This window comes from Thermobia domestica, chromosome 18, assembly GCF_964235325.1.
Source record: "Thermobia domestica chromosome 18, izTheDome1.hap1.1, whole genome shotgun sequence".
Taxonomy (NCBI): Eukaryota; Metazoa; Arthropoda; class Insecta; order Zygentoma; family Lepismatidae; genus Thermobia; species Thermobia domestica.
This window is the reverse complement of record NC_137471.1, coordinates 156,920,016-156,938,115: the sequence shown is the minus strand read 5'-3', so window position 1 is coordinate 156,938,115 and position 18,100 is coordinate 156,920,016. Positions and strand designations below refer to the sequence as shown.

Sequence of the window (18,100 nt, the reverse complement as noted above, 5' to 3'; positions counted from 1 at the left end):
ATTATTTATTGTCTTTTTGGGTGCATCATATCAACGGTTTAATACTACATAGATGTTGTATTTGACCCCCCCCCTTCAGCCGGAACGTTGGACACCTTCCAACCAAAATTTCTGGGTGAGCACCTGTTGTTATTTTAAGTTTGTTTGTGCTACGAGTACTATTATATTCATTACGAAATTTATATTGTTTTTACTTGTGAAAATGTTTTCTCATGGATAAATTTACTCACAAGGCAGGGCACCACGGTGTAACACGCCAATTGTGGTAAGATTGCACAGACATAGAGAACATCGAAAAAGAGCGACACGTAATTTAAATATATCGGTCAACAAGCGCATTGAAAGGGTTGGGGGTGGGGGTTGTAATCAAAATGAAATCGGCCAATGATGGCTGCTGACAAAATTTAGTTTCTGATTAATTTTTTATCTAATTTCTTTCCATGTTTAGAAAGTTGAAAACGGTTAGTCATTTATTTTTTAACAGCGTAGGTTTTGTCGTAACGTCCACTTTGTATAGGTACCTTTGTATTTTGAACTTTTCACAGGATTCCATTAAACTCTGTAATTTTTTACGTTTTAAAGATAATGTGTTCAAACCAAAACCATATGAAATATAATGACATGGCCAACATTTTGTGTTCTGTGGACATTGAGACGTACTTTAGAACGTAGAATAAAGAGCTCTGAACATTGAGATTGGAAACCTAAAAATTGCCATTTTGTAATGTAAATTTTCGATAATAGACAACGTCCCAAACAAGTTTCAGATCTCAGAACCATATAGTTGACTTCTCAGGAATTTTTAAACATTCCTAATTTTCAAAAATGTTGTATTTTCACTATCAAATATCTCAGGAAGGACGCAAGTGAAAAATCTCAAATTTTCATAAAATAGACTGTAGTTTTGCAGTAACAAGCGAGTAAAATTGCATCACTGAGACTTGTGTAGTTTCTGATTTTTTCCTTCTCTGTGACTTAATATCAGTAAGGGGCCATAAGACTTGGATGTAAACTATGCATCGAAAGTCAAAATATCACGACATTAATGTTAAATGGGCAAAGTGTGCACACTTTATGAATCATATCTTGTACAAAAGTAAACAAATAATAAAAAACGAAACGCGTCTGTCCTTTATTTTTTGCCTATAGCGCTGCTGTTAAGACATCAATGAGGTAAACAGTTTACTAATTTGTGTACATATTTTGGCACTGATATTGAGATTACGACCTGTAAGAATTGTGAACTCTGTGGGTGAGAGTTTCCGGAGAACCTTAGTAATAGGCACCCACACCTTGTCATTCGTTGGTTGGAAAAAGTGTATAAAAAGATCGTTATTTTCCTGACTGATGTCTTCAATTCTCCGAATCCATCATCCGTAAATACAGGCTACGGTACCATTAGGTGCAAATCACCACATGCTATGTTCTGGAAGTACTTAAGTACTGCAATCAGTAAATTCAACTGGTTGTGAATATTCATAACATCTGATTTTTGTTTGTGTTAGAGATACAAATCTATGATATGATCTGTTACTGATAATTATTTTACAAATATCAAATCTCGAATTCCTTGCTGTTTGACCGCACTTCCGCTGATGAAACGTTGATAAATTGTATGCCTCAGGCACTATTAACACAAAACCTGAACATCTCTTCTGCTGTTAAAATGGCAACTTTCACGTAATTGCAATAACTTATAACTGAGATACTACTTAAGTCTCAGTAATGTAATTTTACCCACGTATTACTGCACAACTATCGTTTATTTAGTGCAAATTTCGGATTTTTCACTTTAATCCTTCTTCAGATATTTGATGTTGAAAATAAAACTTTTTCAAAAATTCGCAGTTTAAAAACTTAAAAAAAAAATCAACTATATGATTCTCAGAACTAAAACTTATTTTGTAATGAAATTTGTTATGGAAATGACCAAAGAAGACGGCAAGGTTCAGGAAGAAAGAAGAAACGCGAACATAAAATATCTGTTTTTCTTTGGGTGCATACGACTCCCGTATGCGAAAGAGACGCAGATTAATTTCAATGCACGAAAATGGGGGGACACGCAGGAAGGATGCACACGCCGTTCATATAGACAGCCAGCAAGACAGTCTTGCGCAGTGGGTTTCATACATCGCGTAATGGTAACAACGATGAGATGTATGTTGGAAATGAAAATCTGTGTATGCAGTAGTAACACATAAAGAAAAATGTAGCCATCACTGTTATATTGTATGTGCATTTTCGCGGTGATGTAATGTTGGTAATCATGCGTGGTACTGATATTATTGTTCCTGTTTATCTTACATACGTGGACCACTGTTATTACATTCAATTGTGGTACTCATTTTTTTTTTTATTACGAGATATACGCAACTCAATGTACAGCACTGCCTCGCGGGCTGCCTATACGAAGGACTTTTGCATCCTTTCTGCGTGTTCTCCCATCTTCGTGCGTTGATATGAATCTTCGTCCATTTCGCATACGGGCGACGTATGCACCCAAAGCAAAACCCATATTTCATGTTTTCGTTTCTTCTTTCTTCCTGCACCTTGCCACCCTCTTCGGTCATTTCCGTAACACATTACGACAATGTTGTACACGTGATTCCGGATATAATGCTTGATTCGCATGGGTGTGTTCTACCTCATTGCCTTGTGTCGACTCATTTAATCTTTTCCCATGTCTCTTCTCGTTCTCCGTATATTCAACATAATCTCATTTTTACCCCATTTTAATGTTCCTATTTGACCCTTTCCATGCGCATGTTGGCCGATATAAAAATAAGGGTCGCTTCTTTTTCGATGTTCTTTACATTTGTGCAATCGTATCACAATAGGTATGTTACACCGCGGTAACCTACCTTGTCATACATATGATGTCATTCTTTTCGGCGCAGAGTAACATATGGAAATTCATTCGCAAATTTGGACTAGTTAGAATCAAGCTATGAGTGAAAAAAAAATGTTTTCCGTAATCAGCTAACTCTTAAGTATTTTCTAACGAAAAATTAACTAAAATAACAAGTGGAAATGATCATTAGAGAATGAAAATATGGAATGAATAGTGAACATCTTACATTTTCTTCTAAATATCCTGAATATTTACAGTTATATATTTGGCTGGGCAATTCCTACTGAACACTCTATATAATGGTTAGCTCACTCTATATACTTTAGGTAACTTTCATTAAATTGTTGAAGACTTCAAACGAGCGCTTTCTGTTGTCTTGGAACATGATTAACAACAGCATCACGTGAACTTTTACATAAAATATATTTTATCATTTGAACACCCTGAAGAACTTTAAGAACTTGTTACAATTCCGATGAATACTTCACTATAATTTGTGAATGCGCAAGATTCTCTAACCTGCGCAGACTAGAAGAAGTAGACCCCTATGTTCGAAAAAGTTTCAAACAACTAACAAATAGCATAGAGCTTGATTAACATGTACAAAGTTTTCGATTGTATCTCGTATATATATCATAATTGTTGAAAGACACTTGCCCTTTTGTCTCCTTCAAATGACACCCATATGTAATGTGCAACAAGAAATTAACTTAAGTTTTCCAACCTATTTGATTATTAAGAGAACAATTTTCATGAAATGCCACACCTACCGTTGAGCTACATGTCAACACTGGGCACTCCGAAATGCCAGTCACTGGATTTGAGCCTCGTTCTCGCGAAGACGAAGACGATGCAGTCACGTTGTCCCTTCCACAGTTTTTTTCTCTATGGATTTCCTTAAAATCTATTTGGAAGACAGGCAGGTAAAATAGGTGATGTGCGATGAAATGGATATAAGTATGTGTCATTTCCAAAACATAACATTGTGCATTATAGTAGTTAAAAAATAAAAGTGTCATCCAATGTCTTCTGAACTTCTATAAAAATGAAATACAAATACAAATATGAACACACTATTTGTAACTACAATTGTTTTTTTACCAAAAGGAAATAACCTCCAAATCAGAAGTAACGAACTTCCAACTAGGAGGTTTTATCCGCATTACAATAGACTAAAACACAATTCGTCTAACTAAATAGCTTTATGTCCTATGGAACCCGGTGTTTCAATGCAGCATTCACAAAAGCTCTCCATTGACTTGTCCTTAGCCAAATGGATCCTGTTTCTTATTTTTGCGATAGCCATCTTCAGATGTCCTCCTATCTACTCCTATGTCTTCCTAATGGTCGTTTTCCAATTGGTCTTCCAGTTAATACTTTGAAAGCGTTCCTACTTTCTTTCATCCAGGCAATATGGTTTGACCACCTGAGCCTCCTATACTTGATAACCCTAACAACGTTTGGTAAACAATGTAAATTATGTACTTCCTCGTTATGAAGTTTCCGCCATTCCCATTTCTGTTCCTGTTGGGTAATGTGTTTCTTTTCAGGATTTTGTTTTGAAATACTTTTAGTCTGCGTTCTTCGTATCGTCTAAACTTTGCAAACATAATGTACAACGCGATCCTTCTTTTCCTCATTTCATTTATTTCATCCTTCGTCATTTCTTCTCATCTTTGGTCTCGAAGCGGGGGGTCCGGACCCCCCCTTGGCTACCTGCCTGGGTGAAGCATCAGATGATGAATCTTTATAAAAGTTCCATTTTTTTTTTCGGAAACGCCAGTAATCGTCAGATTATTAACAAATATCAGAGAATTATTATTACGATGCTCCTTGAATGGTCATAAAGGGGCTACAGCTTCCTTCCCAAAAAAGAAAAAAAGAAATCACCATAAATATCCTTAGTAGGGACATACCAGAAGAAGGTACAAGGGGCACAGGGGGCGAAGCATAATTTGGTAGATCTATAAAATTTCAAATTTTATTTTGGAAATTCTAGGGAGCTTTAGATTAATCACAAATGATAGAAAATTAATATTCCGATGATCCTTGCATGTGCCAGTGACTGATATTGGGCTACAGCCACCCTTGTAAAATTCATATAATTTACGATAAATATCCTTAGAAGGGACGTACGGGAAGAAGGTAAATATGCTTTACAGTTAATGTGGAATTTGTCATTATTGTAGAAGAATGTTTCGATTTTTTTTAAAAAAATCTAGAATCTATTGTAAATGAATATCGTCTGTCAGTGTACCAGATTGAATATATATCTTCGTTGTTTTTGTTTAACTGGAATATAATAAAAAAATTGCGTTTTTAAAAATCAAATTGGACTCTTCTTATATCATAAAATTACACATACAAGTCACTTGTATAAATATATTTTCTGCACACTTAATCAAACCAGCTGGAAATAGAACAGAAAATGACAATGAAAAATGCCGCTGGTACCACGAACAAAAAAATGTTAATGAGAAGTAATATTTTAAAAATTAAAAGTGTAATAGGTGACCTTTAAGTTTTAATAGTGTTTTCTTTATTCATTAAAAGAAACAAACAAAGAAACAAAAAAAACCGTAACTTTCCATATTTCTTACACAATAACTGTATGATCCCACTTTCCACGCAGTAGCTTTCTCGTGTACTATACATGTGAGCACGTCAGGAAATCGTATACTATGGACAAATGGTTGTAGTAAAAACAAATGTCTCGCGAGGAATAAGGATAAAGTTGAGTAAGGCTATACCATAAACCAAAGAAAACATATTAGTCCTTCTTCAAAACTTTTTTTTTTTTTTTGCTCAGTTGTTAGATTTCATTAATCTGAGTGTAAAACAGATAAAATGAACTAACTTTTATTCAGCACGCTCTCGTGAACGAACAAGACATGAATTAATGCGATCTCCTAAAGCCACTGTGAACACCTTGTCCAATATATCTGGAATGATCATCTCTACGCTCTGGACGTCATCTCTTTAAGTCATCTACAAGGGCGCCCATGTTTTGGTTTCCAAGGGGGTGCAATATAAGCGACATTTCAAATGTAGTCTCAATTTTTGCAGTAACTATTCTAAAATATCTATTGGGTTTTCGATTTTCCGAAGCACAATTCCTCTAAACGGGGGGAGGCGAGCACCCCACCTTGCCCCTATCCTGATGGGCGGCCTTGTTACATGATTTTTGATAGAACGTTTTAAAGGAATCTTCACAAGAAAAAAATGTATGGAGGAAGATCTGGACTATTTGATGGCCATTCGACACTTCACCCCTTAGAAAGAAGTTATTCCCCAAACTTCTCTTTTAAAAGATTTATAGTTGTAGTCGTATAAAAAGGTGGCGTGGATATTTATTGTGTTTTTCAAAGTGATTTTGGGACCGGAAAGGGGAAGTTGTAGCCCCACAAGGACCACCGGCACATGGAAATAGCTTCTGAGCGTAAGTTCTGTGATATTAGTGATTATTTTTACGCTACCGGCAATAACACAAATAACGAAAAGTTGGAATTTTTCATGTCGCTACTGGTACCCAATATAAGAAGGAATGGCCGTAATAAAATTCCAGACGCATGCACCATCATAGGTACAAGCGAAAGAGTGTTATTGTATTTTCTAAATAAAAATGCAAATTTACTGCAAAATTCCTACAATTAATTGGAGAAAACTGCTTTCAATATTTCACATTGACACTCTCATTAGGCAAAAGAAATTCTGAGTCAATGCCCCTAAAAGAAATCTACACATGGGTATTATCTTATTGTCACTTAACAATTCTTATAAACAAACATTTTTTTCTAAAATAATGCCAAATTTTACATTAATTATTTAAAAAAATGCTTCTGCCATTAGGTCTTTGGGTAAGAACAATCATATTGAATTTATGATGATTTTCAAAGAGAGCTGTAGTCCCATATTAGTCACTGGTACATAAAAGTAGTATGGAACATTAATTCTGTGCATCTTGCAACTAATTTGACACTCATGAGCAGTATCAATATAAAATTTGGAATTTCAGTAACCCCCTTATGACCCTCAAAGGTACCAAATTACCCACCGTGCCCTGTGCCTCCTGTTACCAAAATAATATTCCAGATTGTTACTATCAGAAAGCCAAATTTCACATTAATTGACAAATTATAGCTTCTTCCGTATGTCCCTGCTAAGGATATTTATCGGGAATTTTTAATGTGATTTTTGGAAGGAGGGCTGCATCTCAATATCAGTCAATGGCACATACAAGGAATATCGGAATATTAATTTTGTATTATTTGTGATCAATCTGACATACAATGGAATTTCCAAAATAAAATTTGGAATTTTTATAAAGATCCACAACTTATGGTTCACCCCCTGTGCCCCCCCTAAGGCGGTACATTACAAAAATAATATTCCTGATGTGAAAAACGCATACCTTTTTGCTACAACGAAGCAAATTTCACATTAATTAATAAAGAATGACTTCGTCTCATATGTCCCTACTAAGGATTGTGGAGATTTTATGGTGATTTGTTTATTTTTGAAAGGAGGCTATAGCCCCATATAAGTCACTGGCACATTCAAGGAACATTAGAATATTAATTCTGGGACAGTTGTGAAAAATCTAACGCTCACTGGCAATTCCGGATCATAATTTTGAATTTTTATACAGATCCATCTTCTAATGCTTCGCCCCCTGTGCCCCCCTAAGGCGGTGCGTTATCAAAATAACATTCCAGATTTGAAAAACGCATACTTTTTGGCTACAATGACGACAAATTTCACGTTAATTTAAAAAAAAATGCCTGCTTTTCGTATGTCCCTACGAAATATATTTATGGTGACTTTTTATTTTTAAAACGGGGCTGTAACCCCATTATCAGTCACTCTTACATGTAAGGAGCATTGGAGCATTAATTCTGTGACATTTGTGATTAATCTGACGCTTACTGGCATTCCGAAAATAAATATTTGGATTTTGGTAACACACCATCCACCACCTTTTTACGTCCCTTGCCCCCCAAAAGGGTGACCCTCCCAAAATAATGTTTGAAGTGGCTTTACTAGCTTCGTGAATGAGTGTTTTGTAACAAATACAACTCATTTGCCCAAAAATCTTAACGAATAATTATTGGAGAAAGCTGCCTCCAAAGTTTAACATTGAATCTGCCATAAGGAAAATGAACTTTCGTGTTTACACCCTTAAAAAACTAACTAACTAACTCTATGGCTTATGGAACACGGAGGTTCAGTGCCGCGTTCACAAAAGCTCTCCACTGACTTCTATCCTTAGCTAATTGCATCCAGTTTCTACTTTGTATTCCTATCTCTGCGAGATCCATCTTAATATTGTCCTCCCATCTGCGCCTAGGTCTTCCTAATGGTCGTTTTCCTATGGGTCTACCAGTCAAGACTTTGAAAGCGTTTCTACTTTCTTCCATTCTAGCTACATGACCTGCCCACCTAAGCCTCCTAGACTTGACGACCCTAACAATGTTGGGTAAACCGTATAAATTATGTAGTTCCTCGTTATGAAGCTTCCGCCATTCCCCATTCTCGTTCCTCTTGGGTCCGAATATTCTTCTCAGGATCCTGTTCTCAAATACTTTCAGTCTATGTTCTTCCCTCAGAGTAAGCGACAATGTTTCACAACCATACAGAACAACAGGCATGATTATCGTTTTATATATTTTAAGCTTAAAAGAGGGGCTAAAAAGCAATATTCTCTTATTTCCTATAGAAATTCGAAACATTCAGATATTTTTTAATAAGAAATAGTTTGTAGTTTGAAAGTTTGTAGTTAAATAGTTTGAAAACATCATCTTCTTCCAGTGCTGTAGAAAATTACACGAATTATGGAACAGTCTATATATATATATATATATATATATATATATATATATATATATATATATATATATATTGTTATGATGATGTTTTGGTTCTGGGATTGGCGTAGCAATTATGTACACTTTCTTTTGTGAAATCGTAATTGAGATCACTTCTTCACTCTCCACCCAGTATTACAAAGTTGGTTCGGAGTCCAACTCCCTTTTTAGCCTCGGTTTCGAAAACGTCGTCGGCTTACTGGTTCGAAGATGATGAGAAAATGCACTATTAGTGGTAGAGCTTGGTACTGGAAAAATCGAAACCCAGGTAACACATGAAGACTGTGAGTTGAATCTAACTAGGTGGGATTAGCTTGACTAAATCAAAGAGACCATTACATTTGACTGTTTATTAAAAAAAATAAAAATAAGAATACAGATGAATTTTACAAAATCGGTTACTTGGAATGACAACTTGGAAGTTAGACTACATTACTTAAGAGGGAGCACAACCCCTATACTACTCGATGGGTGCTAGAAGGTTTTTATTCTAAACCGCGATTTATTGAAAATAGCGAAACATGAACTTCGTACATCGCAACTTGCATTGGCACGAAGGGAAAAGTGTTAGTTCTCGAATAGGGAATTTGCTCTCGAGCTAGAAGAACTTCGTTTTCGTCACTAAACATTTTCAAAGTGCTACTACAAATCTCTAAGTGCTCTTCCCAAGTTAGAGGGGGAACTTAGAAAAATAATCACATACCTGGTGTTAAATCGAGCGGCCGTAGTTAAGGAGCACACACACACGTTGGCTGTCGTTCGTGGAATCAACCGGAGCGGCAGACAAGCCTCGTTTATAAAGGCGTTTCGTCCCACGCATTTCTGCCTTTTCTGACGTAGCTCGAAGGCGACGTCACGAGCCTCATCGAGCATGGGAGAAACTTCTTCACGCGCATGCTCAATAGTGGTTAAGACTTCTAGTATTTCTATGATTTTTTCTCTATCACGCCGGGATTGACATTCCTATTTTACATTTACTTTTACAGTTTTTATTCTACACCTAGCTTTAACTACTTAATAGATTTCATGTATTTATTGCTTGCGTGGTATTCCCTAAATATTACATCTAGGACCCAGCTCTGTGATCTGAGTAAAATCAAAGCTAGGGTCATACCACTAATACATGCGTGTGGATTGGTGTCAATGAGGCATCAGGTTGACAATTCAATCTGGACCTCACCTGACTCCGTCCTCCCTATCTCTCTTTTCCTTACTGCACACACAATTTGAAAAGCGCGGGCGTCTCGCCCTATAATTGGAGTCTGGCCTAGGACTTCGAGGCACAACTGTGTAACAGTTATCCGCCGACCTCGGTAAAAAAAAAATAAACAAAAAAAAATGTCGAAAGTTGTCTTTCTAGCATCTATATTCATTTACAACAACGGTTGTCCAAGGCAAGTTGCTGGGAGTTAAAGGGTTAATATAGAACTGGCCTTACACAAGGCGTTAGGAACTAACAACACACTTTGTTGAGGGATTGGAGATTATGCACGACTAAACTGCAAGAGAGCGTGGTTGTAAGATTTCATGTGTCATAACTAACTATAGTACGTTTAAATGTTACTTAAATAGTAGCTTAATTCCGTTAGCAAAATAGTAGATTAAAATATGTAAGATGAAACCTTACAATCTTGGAATCCTTCTAGCTTATAGTTATCAACTCACAATAATATATATATTTTATTTTATAATTTTTGTTTTTTTAAAACCAATTTCTAACCATATTATTAAGCATGACTTCGAACCGATTATGAGTACAGCTTCTAATAGTATAAAGAAAAGTAAGATTTTGTGAATCCAATGATTTCCTAATTACCATTGTATTTACGGTACTGAGTACAAGTATAGTTATACGTGTTAAATGTGCTTGTCGCAGGCTACTAAGTTTATTCAACTAGAAATGAAAGAATTTTTGACATTATATACACTCAAACAAAAAAAATAGCGTGAAGCGCTTTTAAAGTTTGACTGAAAAGGACGATAAATTACAAGAATAAATTAGAAGTTTCCATTGGTTATAGTATAAGTCAAATGGAAAAAACATGCAATGATATAGACTGGGACACTCAATTGTGTTGCTTGAATTATTATTTTTTTTAATTATTGCGGGGTTGTGCTTTACAGTTTGTGAACAACATTTCTTATGTTGTTTCATATACCAGTTATACTTTATAAATCATAGGCTATACTCTACTTTCCAGAATCAAGTGAATATTTTATAACCTGTAATGTATTTAAAGTATTTGAGTACTCCATTACATATTTGGTAATATATTTTCTTGTAACATAGAAGCGATTGCATACTAAATGATTAAATCGCATATGTAAAATAACTTGAGTAATTAACAACTAGCGATTACAACAGTTGCTGAATGCTTAATAAATGTTAGAAATGCGTCTATACGCATTTTATATGAAACTCATCCTATTGTTATCAAAAATGCATCTCACATTATTAGTTATTGCTCTTTGTATTGATAATGCAATAAAAATGTAATATATTTCAAACTTACTGTATAGCTCTGTTCTATACAGGGTAATCATAGTATGTACATGTGTTTTTCTAAACTTCTACTCAGCTTGATTGCTATTTCGACCTCGATTTGGTTTCTCTCATCCTGTGTGGTATGCATTACGCTAGACACATTGATATTCACGTATACTGATAACGTACAGACATTACAATCGATTAGCGCATTTTAGCACACCTAAGGATTACATATAACAACTCTAGACTTCTTTTCATGAATCCATGAGAGGTTGTGTTAGCAAAGGGGGAGTCTGAATGGTTAAAATACTGACCCTATGGTTAGTGTGTTAGTTTATGCCCTAATGGCCTATGGTAATATCAGAAACAAAATCTAACAATCAGGGATGCAGTTACATTTGCTATACCAAAGGACATGTTTCTTGCAGGGGGTTTCATATCGTTTCTTTATAATTAGAGGGGAATGTCAGTGGGGGTTATAGGTTAGTATTATTAGTATTCCTATTCTTATTATTTTAATAATAGTATGAACGTATGTTATGTCTTCTTTATTTTATTTTATTTTATTTTATTTTTTTTTATATATACACCGAACTCGAAAGGGATTTCTTTGCGGTTACAAATGGAATGTTACGAAGTCAAGTTACATCATGTTTCATCGTGTTAGTGGATCTTGTTGATTTATAGGATAGATTTTAAACGCAAAAGTTAACCACAACATAAGCTATATTTGATATGTTTTTAAAACACACCGGAAGTATGTTCCGTTCTTTCTTTTAATTCTACTAGCCTTGACTGATAACCGGCCTCGGTTTCCGTTGTGGTGAACTTTTCTGTTTTTAAATCTTAAATGCCTAGTGTAAGGGATTTAGTTATGCGGAGAACAACTCTATATGATGACGTCACGGTGACCTGTTGTTGAGCACAGTTAAATATAATGTGCAATGGAGGATTTAATAAATTACTCCCTTGTCTTTTAGCTTCGGTGTTTGCCAAAAGATCGCTGTACAGAGGGTTCCAAAACTTACGGTTTTTAACATGGTGGAATGAAAATGTGTAAACTCGATTACCATACTCACATATATACTTCGTTACATGTTTAAAAACAAACTTATGCTTTTACTTGACCAAACAATAGACATTCAATTTTTTTACATTTAGACAATAACTGTCCATGGTTTTTGGTACGTTGGATCGTGGTTAATACAAGGAAATTGAGTTGTTTCATATATTGAAAAAGTTTTAAAGTCTCTTGACATTGTTTACAATCTTCTTATGATTTTTCACAACGCTGATTTGAAGAAGTTTTTATTCCTTTTAGTTTTGAGTCTTATCACTTGTCCAAATTTTGTGTTTGTACTGATACGAGAAGAATTTTTCACCTGTAAGCAATGAACTGAGGTAAATCAATGGGAGTCTTTCCGGAGATAAAAGGATTTCCTTGTCACTGCAGGATTTTATAAAATTTTGTAGCACAGAGAAAGTTCTGGATCCGGATGGAAATTCAGATTTTAGATCACTGTTGTCCATTACTAAACAGTGATGGATCGATCAATAACAGTAATCGATTACCATATCATCCCTCTGGGTCAGCCCTGGATGGGGCCGACATGCGGTGATCTGGATCCTTGGATGCCTCCAGAACCAGGTCGGTGGGGGGGCCTTACTCTAGACATCACACTGGGAAGGCAATGGGTATAGATCTGGAATCAAAGAGACTATTAGCTTACATTATCATTAATGTGTTACATATTAATCTTGGCGTATGCAGAGTATTTGTTTATATAAGAAGTCCACTGATTCCTCCTTGTAATTGTTCAATATATATATATATATATATTTATATATATATATTTTTTTTAAACGGAGCTGACCACACATCAATTTGAAGAAAGGTTTAGTGATCGATGGAACCTACGAAGGTTACCAAAAGTGAGGCTATTCGAAAATGAGAATTGCATACCAAATGTTGCTCATTCAGATGTCTTGGGGGTGCTGTCCACACATCGTCAAAGTCTAGATCTAGAAACTTGTTTAAATATGGTATGTGGTTGTAGTAATCTCACAAGAGTCAATTTTGTATCTTGAACAACTAAACCGAAAGCCTAGAAAATAGTGTATGTGCGCTGACCACACATTATTGTTAGAATGCCTCTTGTGTTCAAGCCGTGGCTGTGGATGAAGCTCAAACAACGTCACGGTAAGTCAAGTTCTTCTCAAATTGATTGATGTACCTAACTCGGTGTGTTTCCTTGTGAGTGGAATGATAATGATGGAGGAGGCTGAATTATTAATTATCCTTTCCATTTACTGTAATGATTAATGGGTGATGAATCATATGGTGAGTAAATCCAAGGTACTTTACAAGATGGGCAATACCTGGTTTGTTATGACAACGTCAGGACGTAATTGCCATATTGACATACATTTGCCGTATATTTTGTTTTCAGATGTAGTCAGGTTGAGAACTAGAGTGTTAAGAGGAAGTTTGAATTTAGCCAGCGTGGCGGAAATGAGCTGGTATGATGATAAGTGGCTTGCAAATTATCAGCTCAGCTGACGAATGTTTGGAGAGAGGGAACAAGGGGGCTTGTACATCGCCACTGAGAGAATTCATCTAGTATGCTGTTACAGAGGCCGGCTTCCGACCAGCGACATCTCAGCCTTGTCAGATAAGTATATTTGCATTGTTTTCTCTACTTTAGAGAATAAAAAGTGGTCAGTCGTTCGGACTTCTATGCATGAGTACAAGAAGTCTATTGTATACAGTCTTTTATACCTTGAAATGTTAATATTATCTACCCTTTTTTTAAAAAAAAACTGTAACCAAGATTGTGAGATTTGAATTTAGGTTACTTTGTAAACCACAGAACTAATGATCAGAGTTTAGATTCAACAAGATTTAATTAAATTAATTATACCATTGCAAATATGCTAGTTAAGGAAATTAGTTCCAAAGTATCATCAAATTTTGTTAATGAATTTAACTAAAAACAAAAATTGTAACTTATCTAAAGCAGACTGATATAAGTTTCTGGCAACTAATTGAACTAAAACACACTCAAGAAAAACTGATATAGGGCCTAACTTAAACATGCAAGATTTCATAGTTGAACTGCATTTCTAGTTTTACACTTTATTACACCTTATGTACTCATAGTGTTCAAGACAAGACGTATCTCACCATATGGCAATCCAGCACTTGAGAAATGCTCAGTTAACGTGCATATTATTTTTTTTCATAATTGTAGTGTCTCGCTAAATCTTTGATAATATGTTGTCTCTGTCGTTATGGGTTTCTTAAATTAATATTGTAGGTTTTGAACTCTATAAATTTAATTAAGATAAATGACGCCCTCAGAGGAGGTAGTCTTATCTTGGGCACATGGTGATTTATCCATTATATTGCATCCTTTTTTTTTTTGTAAGTAACTTAGGAAGAATAATAAAGGAAAATGTCAAATTCCCTTGTCAAAGTGAATTGACAATCAAGTGATTAAAAATAACTATCTTTTAACAAAAATATAAAAAGGAAAATGAATACTCAGTTATTTCCGAGGCGTAGGTCCTTTTACTGCTTTTACCTGGGCAGGTTCTGCTTTTAGGCTTCTGAAAGGAAAACCTGAAACAAAAAATTCTCACACCCACACATAGCATTATAGATTGGACGCGGGAACCTGAAGTTGAGTGTAGTGTCCCGGCTTCTTATGAGCCGACAATTAACGAACTTGGCAGTTAGGGCGTGACTAGATTTACCTAGTAGTTTCCTTTGTTTAATTTCTAACTATTAAGTATGATGCCAATTATTGCACTGTGTTAATTATTAAGTATGATAATCAACGAGTTTAAATAAGATCTTAACTTTGTGGTTCATATTTTTTCAGCTTGTTGGAGTATTCGTATCATCTGTTGCTCGGAGAACGTAAAAGAAGGAGAAGGGAACACTCACGTCTCCAGAGACAATAGGGGAGGTTTCTTGGTACAGGGTAAGTACTAATTCCTTGAATTGTTAGTGTGTTATCTTTGAAGCATGCATTTCAATTTCTTCACGTCAAGCTACCAATTGGTTTTACTAGTGAGTGTTACATAGTTGAGTGCTAACTCGAGTGCAACGAAATCACAGTTCATATCCTGGGAGTATCCCATACCGACTTTTATTATTACTGAATTAAGTGAAAAACCACAATGAAAGAGAGTGACCCAAGTCGTAGTTACTCAGTGCTTATAAGAAGTGCGTGTTGCATTACTTGTGAATTTAGTGAGTGTTTCCCTAAGGAAAAACAAAACGTTGTTTAGTGTGAGTCACTCATACAAATAGTGCGACTCATACAAATAGTCGGGTCTCGAACACAGGACCCCTAGTATTGACAGTATTTGATTCTAACCTACTTTTACATAACCAATTCAAATACAAACTTGCGCTCGTGAGGGCGCTAATTAAGATATAGGATAAACGAAATGATCTATCGGGGGGGATCGAACCCGGAATCGTCAAGAATCAAGTGCTTAACAGAAACTATGGTGTACTCCAATCGTGATGATTTAATGGCAACATTATTATTATTATTCATTTCATTGTAATGTCCTTTCCCTATTTTCGCTTTATTTATCTATTTTCCTGTTATAAATGCTGGTGTGTTCTTTGCTGTTGGCTTTTCGCGCAACCATCATTCTGAGTCGGATGCACTTCCGTCACCTGATAAGAGTTGATTTCCTTTTTAGTTTTAACGATGACTGAGAGACGGGTTTTGAGGAAGTATCCGCGAACAACTGTTTTTTTTTTTAAAAAAAATTCGTAAAGCACAATGATATTCAACTAACTTTTAAGTTTCAAAGAGTACACTTTGGGGTGTTTATTTTGACATATTATTTCGCTTAAAATTATAAATACCGTCACGTTATATCCTAACGGTCTTGTGCGCCATGCGCTGTTGTGAAGCAGTAGTATCCACTTTGAAACAGGGCAGCTTATGGAGGGGGCCACCAATTTTGAAAGTTTCATTACTTCTAGATATTAAGTCTAGGTTTTTTTTTTTATTCTGAGTAGAGTTAAGTTATGTTCTACTAGAACTCGAAAGTCCTTAATATATACTATGCAACTCGTCAGGGTTCTACTCTATTATATTTATCTAACTTCATTATTTCAATTCAAATAGCCACAAATGAACTTACTAATAACAATTAACTATAATAAAAAAAAATCCAAAGCTAAAACCTTAAGTAAGCAGAAACCTAACTAACTTAAGATGCGAATAAAAATAACAGGATAACTAAAGTAATATCTAAGAGTTATTACTGGATTACTTCTATATCTGATATCATTATACTTCATTTGTTTTATTCTATTTTATTTTATTTTATTTTATTTTATTTTTTTTCTATATTTTAGTTATACATATCTATATGTATATAATCCTTCCCGCCCAGACTCCTCAGAAAAAAAAATAAAATAAACTAATAACTTCAGAGCAAGAAACTTGAAAGTCTTAAGTGTTAAATGAATATAAAGAAACAACACTGAACACTAAAAATAAAACTAACACAATATATGAGGAGCCTGGTAGGTGAGGTGAACAAATGTCAGGCAGAATATATAATGTAACAAAAAGGAAGCAAATTCAGGTAGCAGACATATTGACAGCACTTAATGGCCGGGAAGAGTATATACAAAAGATAATTTGAGGAATAATAATATGTAGCAATTAAGCACAAAGCAAACACAAGCGGGTCAACTACCCGTTAGGGGATGTAAATACGAATCACTGACGTAATTTGTGCCCGACAGGCAATGCAGTGTGTAACCGCCAGTCCACAAGCAACACAGGTGGCGGCATGATTGCATGGTCGGAATACTAGTTGGACTTCTTCAAGGAGGCAAATTTTACACAGGGAATTCTGAGGGAGGGGGGTGTGATCGTCTGTGGGGCGGTCTGAATTTGCAACAACCTCATTAGCGGCGACCGGAATCTCAGTATCTGACAAAACTACTGGTTGTGTGGGAGGTTGGGATTGATCTGGGGATGCTGTCTGTAGCACGCGAGTTACGAAATCTTGGCCCTTATGAAGTAAGAGAAAAGCGCAGCGGGGAGCGTAACGCGCGTGTTCAACCCAGGGGTCATCGGTGGGCTCCCATCGATGAAGGCCCTGACCACAGAAAAAGCAGATAGTTTGGTCTCCCTTTTTCGCATAAAAGAAACCGGCTCGGCTTAATGCCTGTGGAGTTTGAGCTAGAGCAGGGGGCCACAATGAAAATGACTCCAGTCGCTTTTCTTCGAGAGTGTAGTGTGGATATTTGGGTCCATTTATTGTGATTTCCGAGGTACCTGCGATGGCAGGGGATTGTCCCCGTGAGAATGAGAGACGTTCTGGGCGGGAATTGGGCATATACGTCCAATGATAGGGGCCACATTCGTCTCTACCTTTAGGAAAATTTTGTAAGAGCGGGCAAGAAGGTGAACACTGACGATGCAATTCAGTCGGATCATCCCCTGGTTCAAAAAGACCAATCTGCAAATTACAAAATATACAAGCTACTCTATCTGGTCTGCAGAGGAAATAGAATCCAGCGCGTGCTAACGAAGCGGGCGAAATAAAAGATACCGACCAGTCAGTAAAAGTTGATAATCGAACATTTTCATCACGTAGAGCATCCATGGATGGACCAGGCGCAGATGGTGTGGGTGTAGGCTCCATGGTGGCTAGAGGAGGAGGAGACAATAAAAAAAATAAGATATAATAGTGGTCCTAAGAGAAAGAGACCTGGAGAGAGAGAGTGATATGCTGAGATGAGGGGATAGGCGCCCCTTGTTTTTTTTTTTCTTCGACTTGTTGTAATTATAGTTCTATCATAATATAATTATGAGGTATGCCAATGGTCAGTGTTTAATTGCGTTATGT

General features: G+C 35.9%; 1 protein-coding gene across 1 annotated transcript; it reads right to left on the bottom strand.

Moving 5' to 3' along the window:
- Nucleotides 1-16,942: 16,942 nt before the first annotated feature.
- Nucleotides 16,943-17,896, bottom strand: LOC145675327 (baculoviral IAP repeat-containing protein 7-B-like). The gene has a single exon (XM_081745724.1). The coding sequence runs from the start codon at nt 17,894-17,896 to the stop codon at nt 16,943-16,945; it is 954 nt and encodes a 317-aa protein (XP_081601850.1).
- Nucleotides 17,897-18,100: the final 204 nt, after the last annotated feature.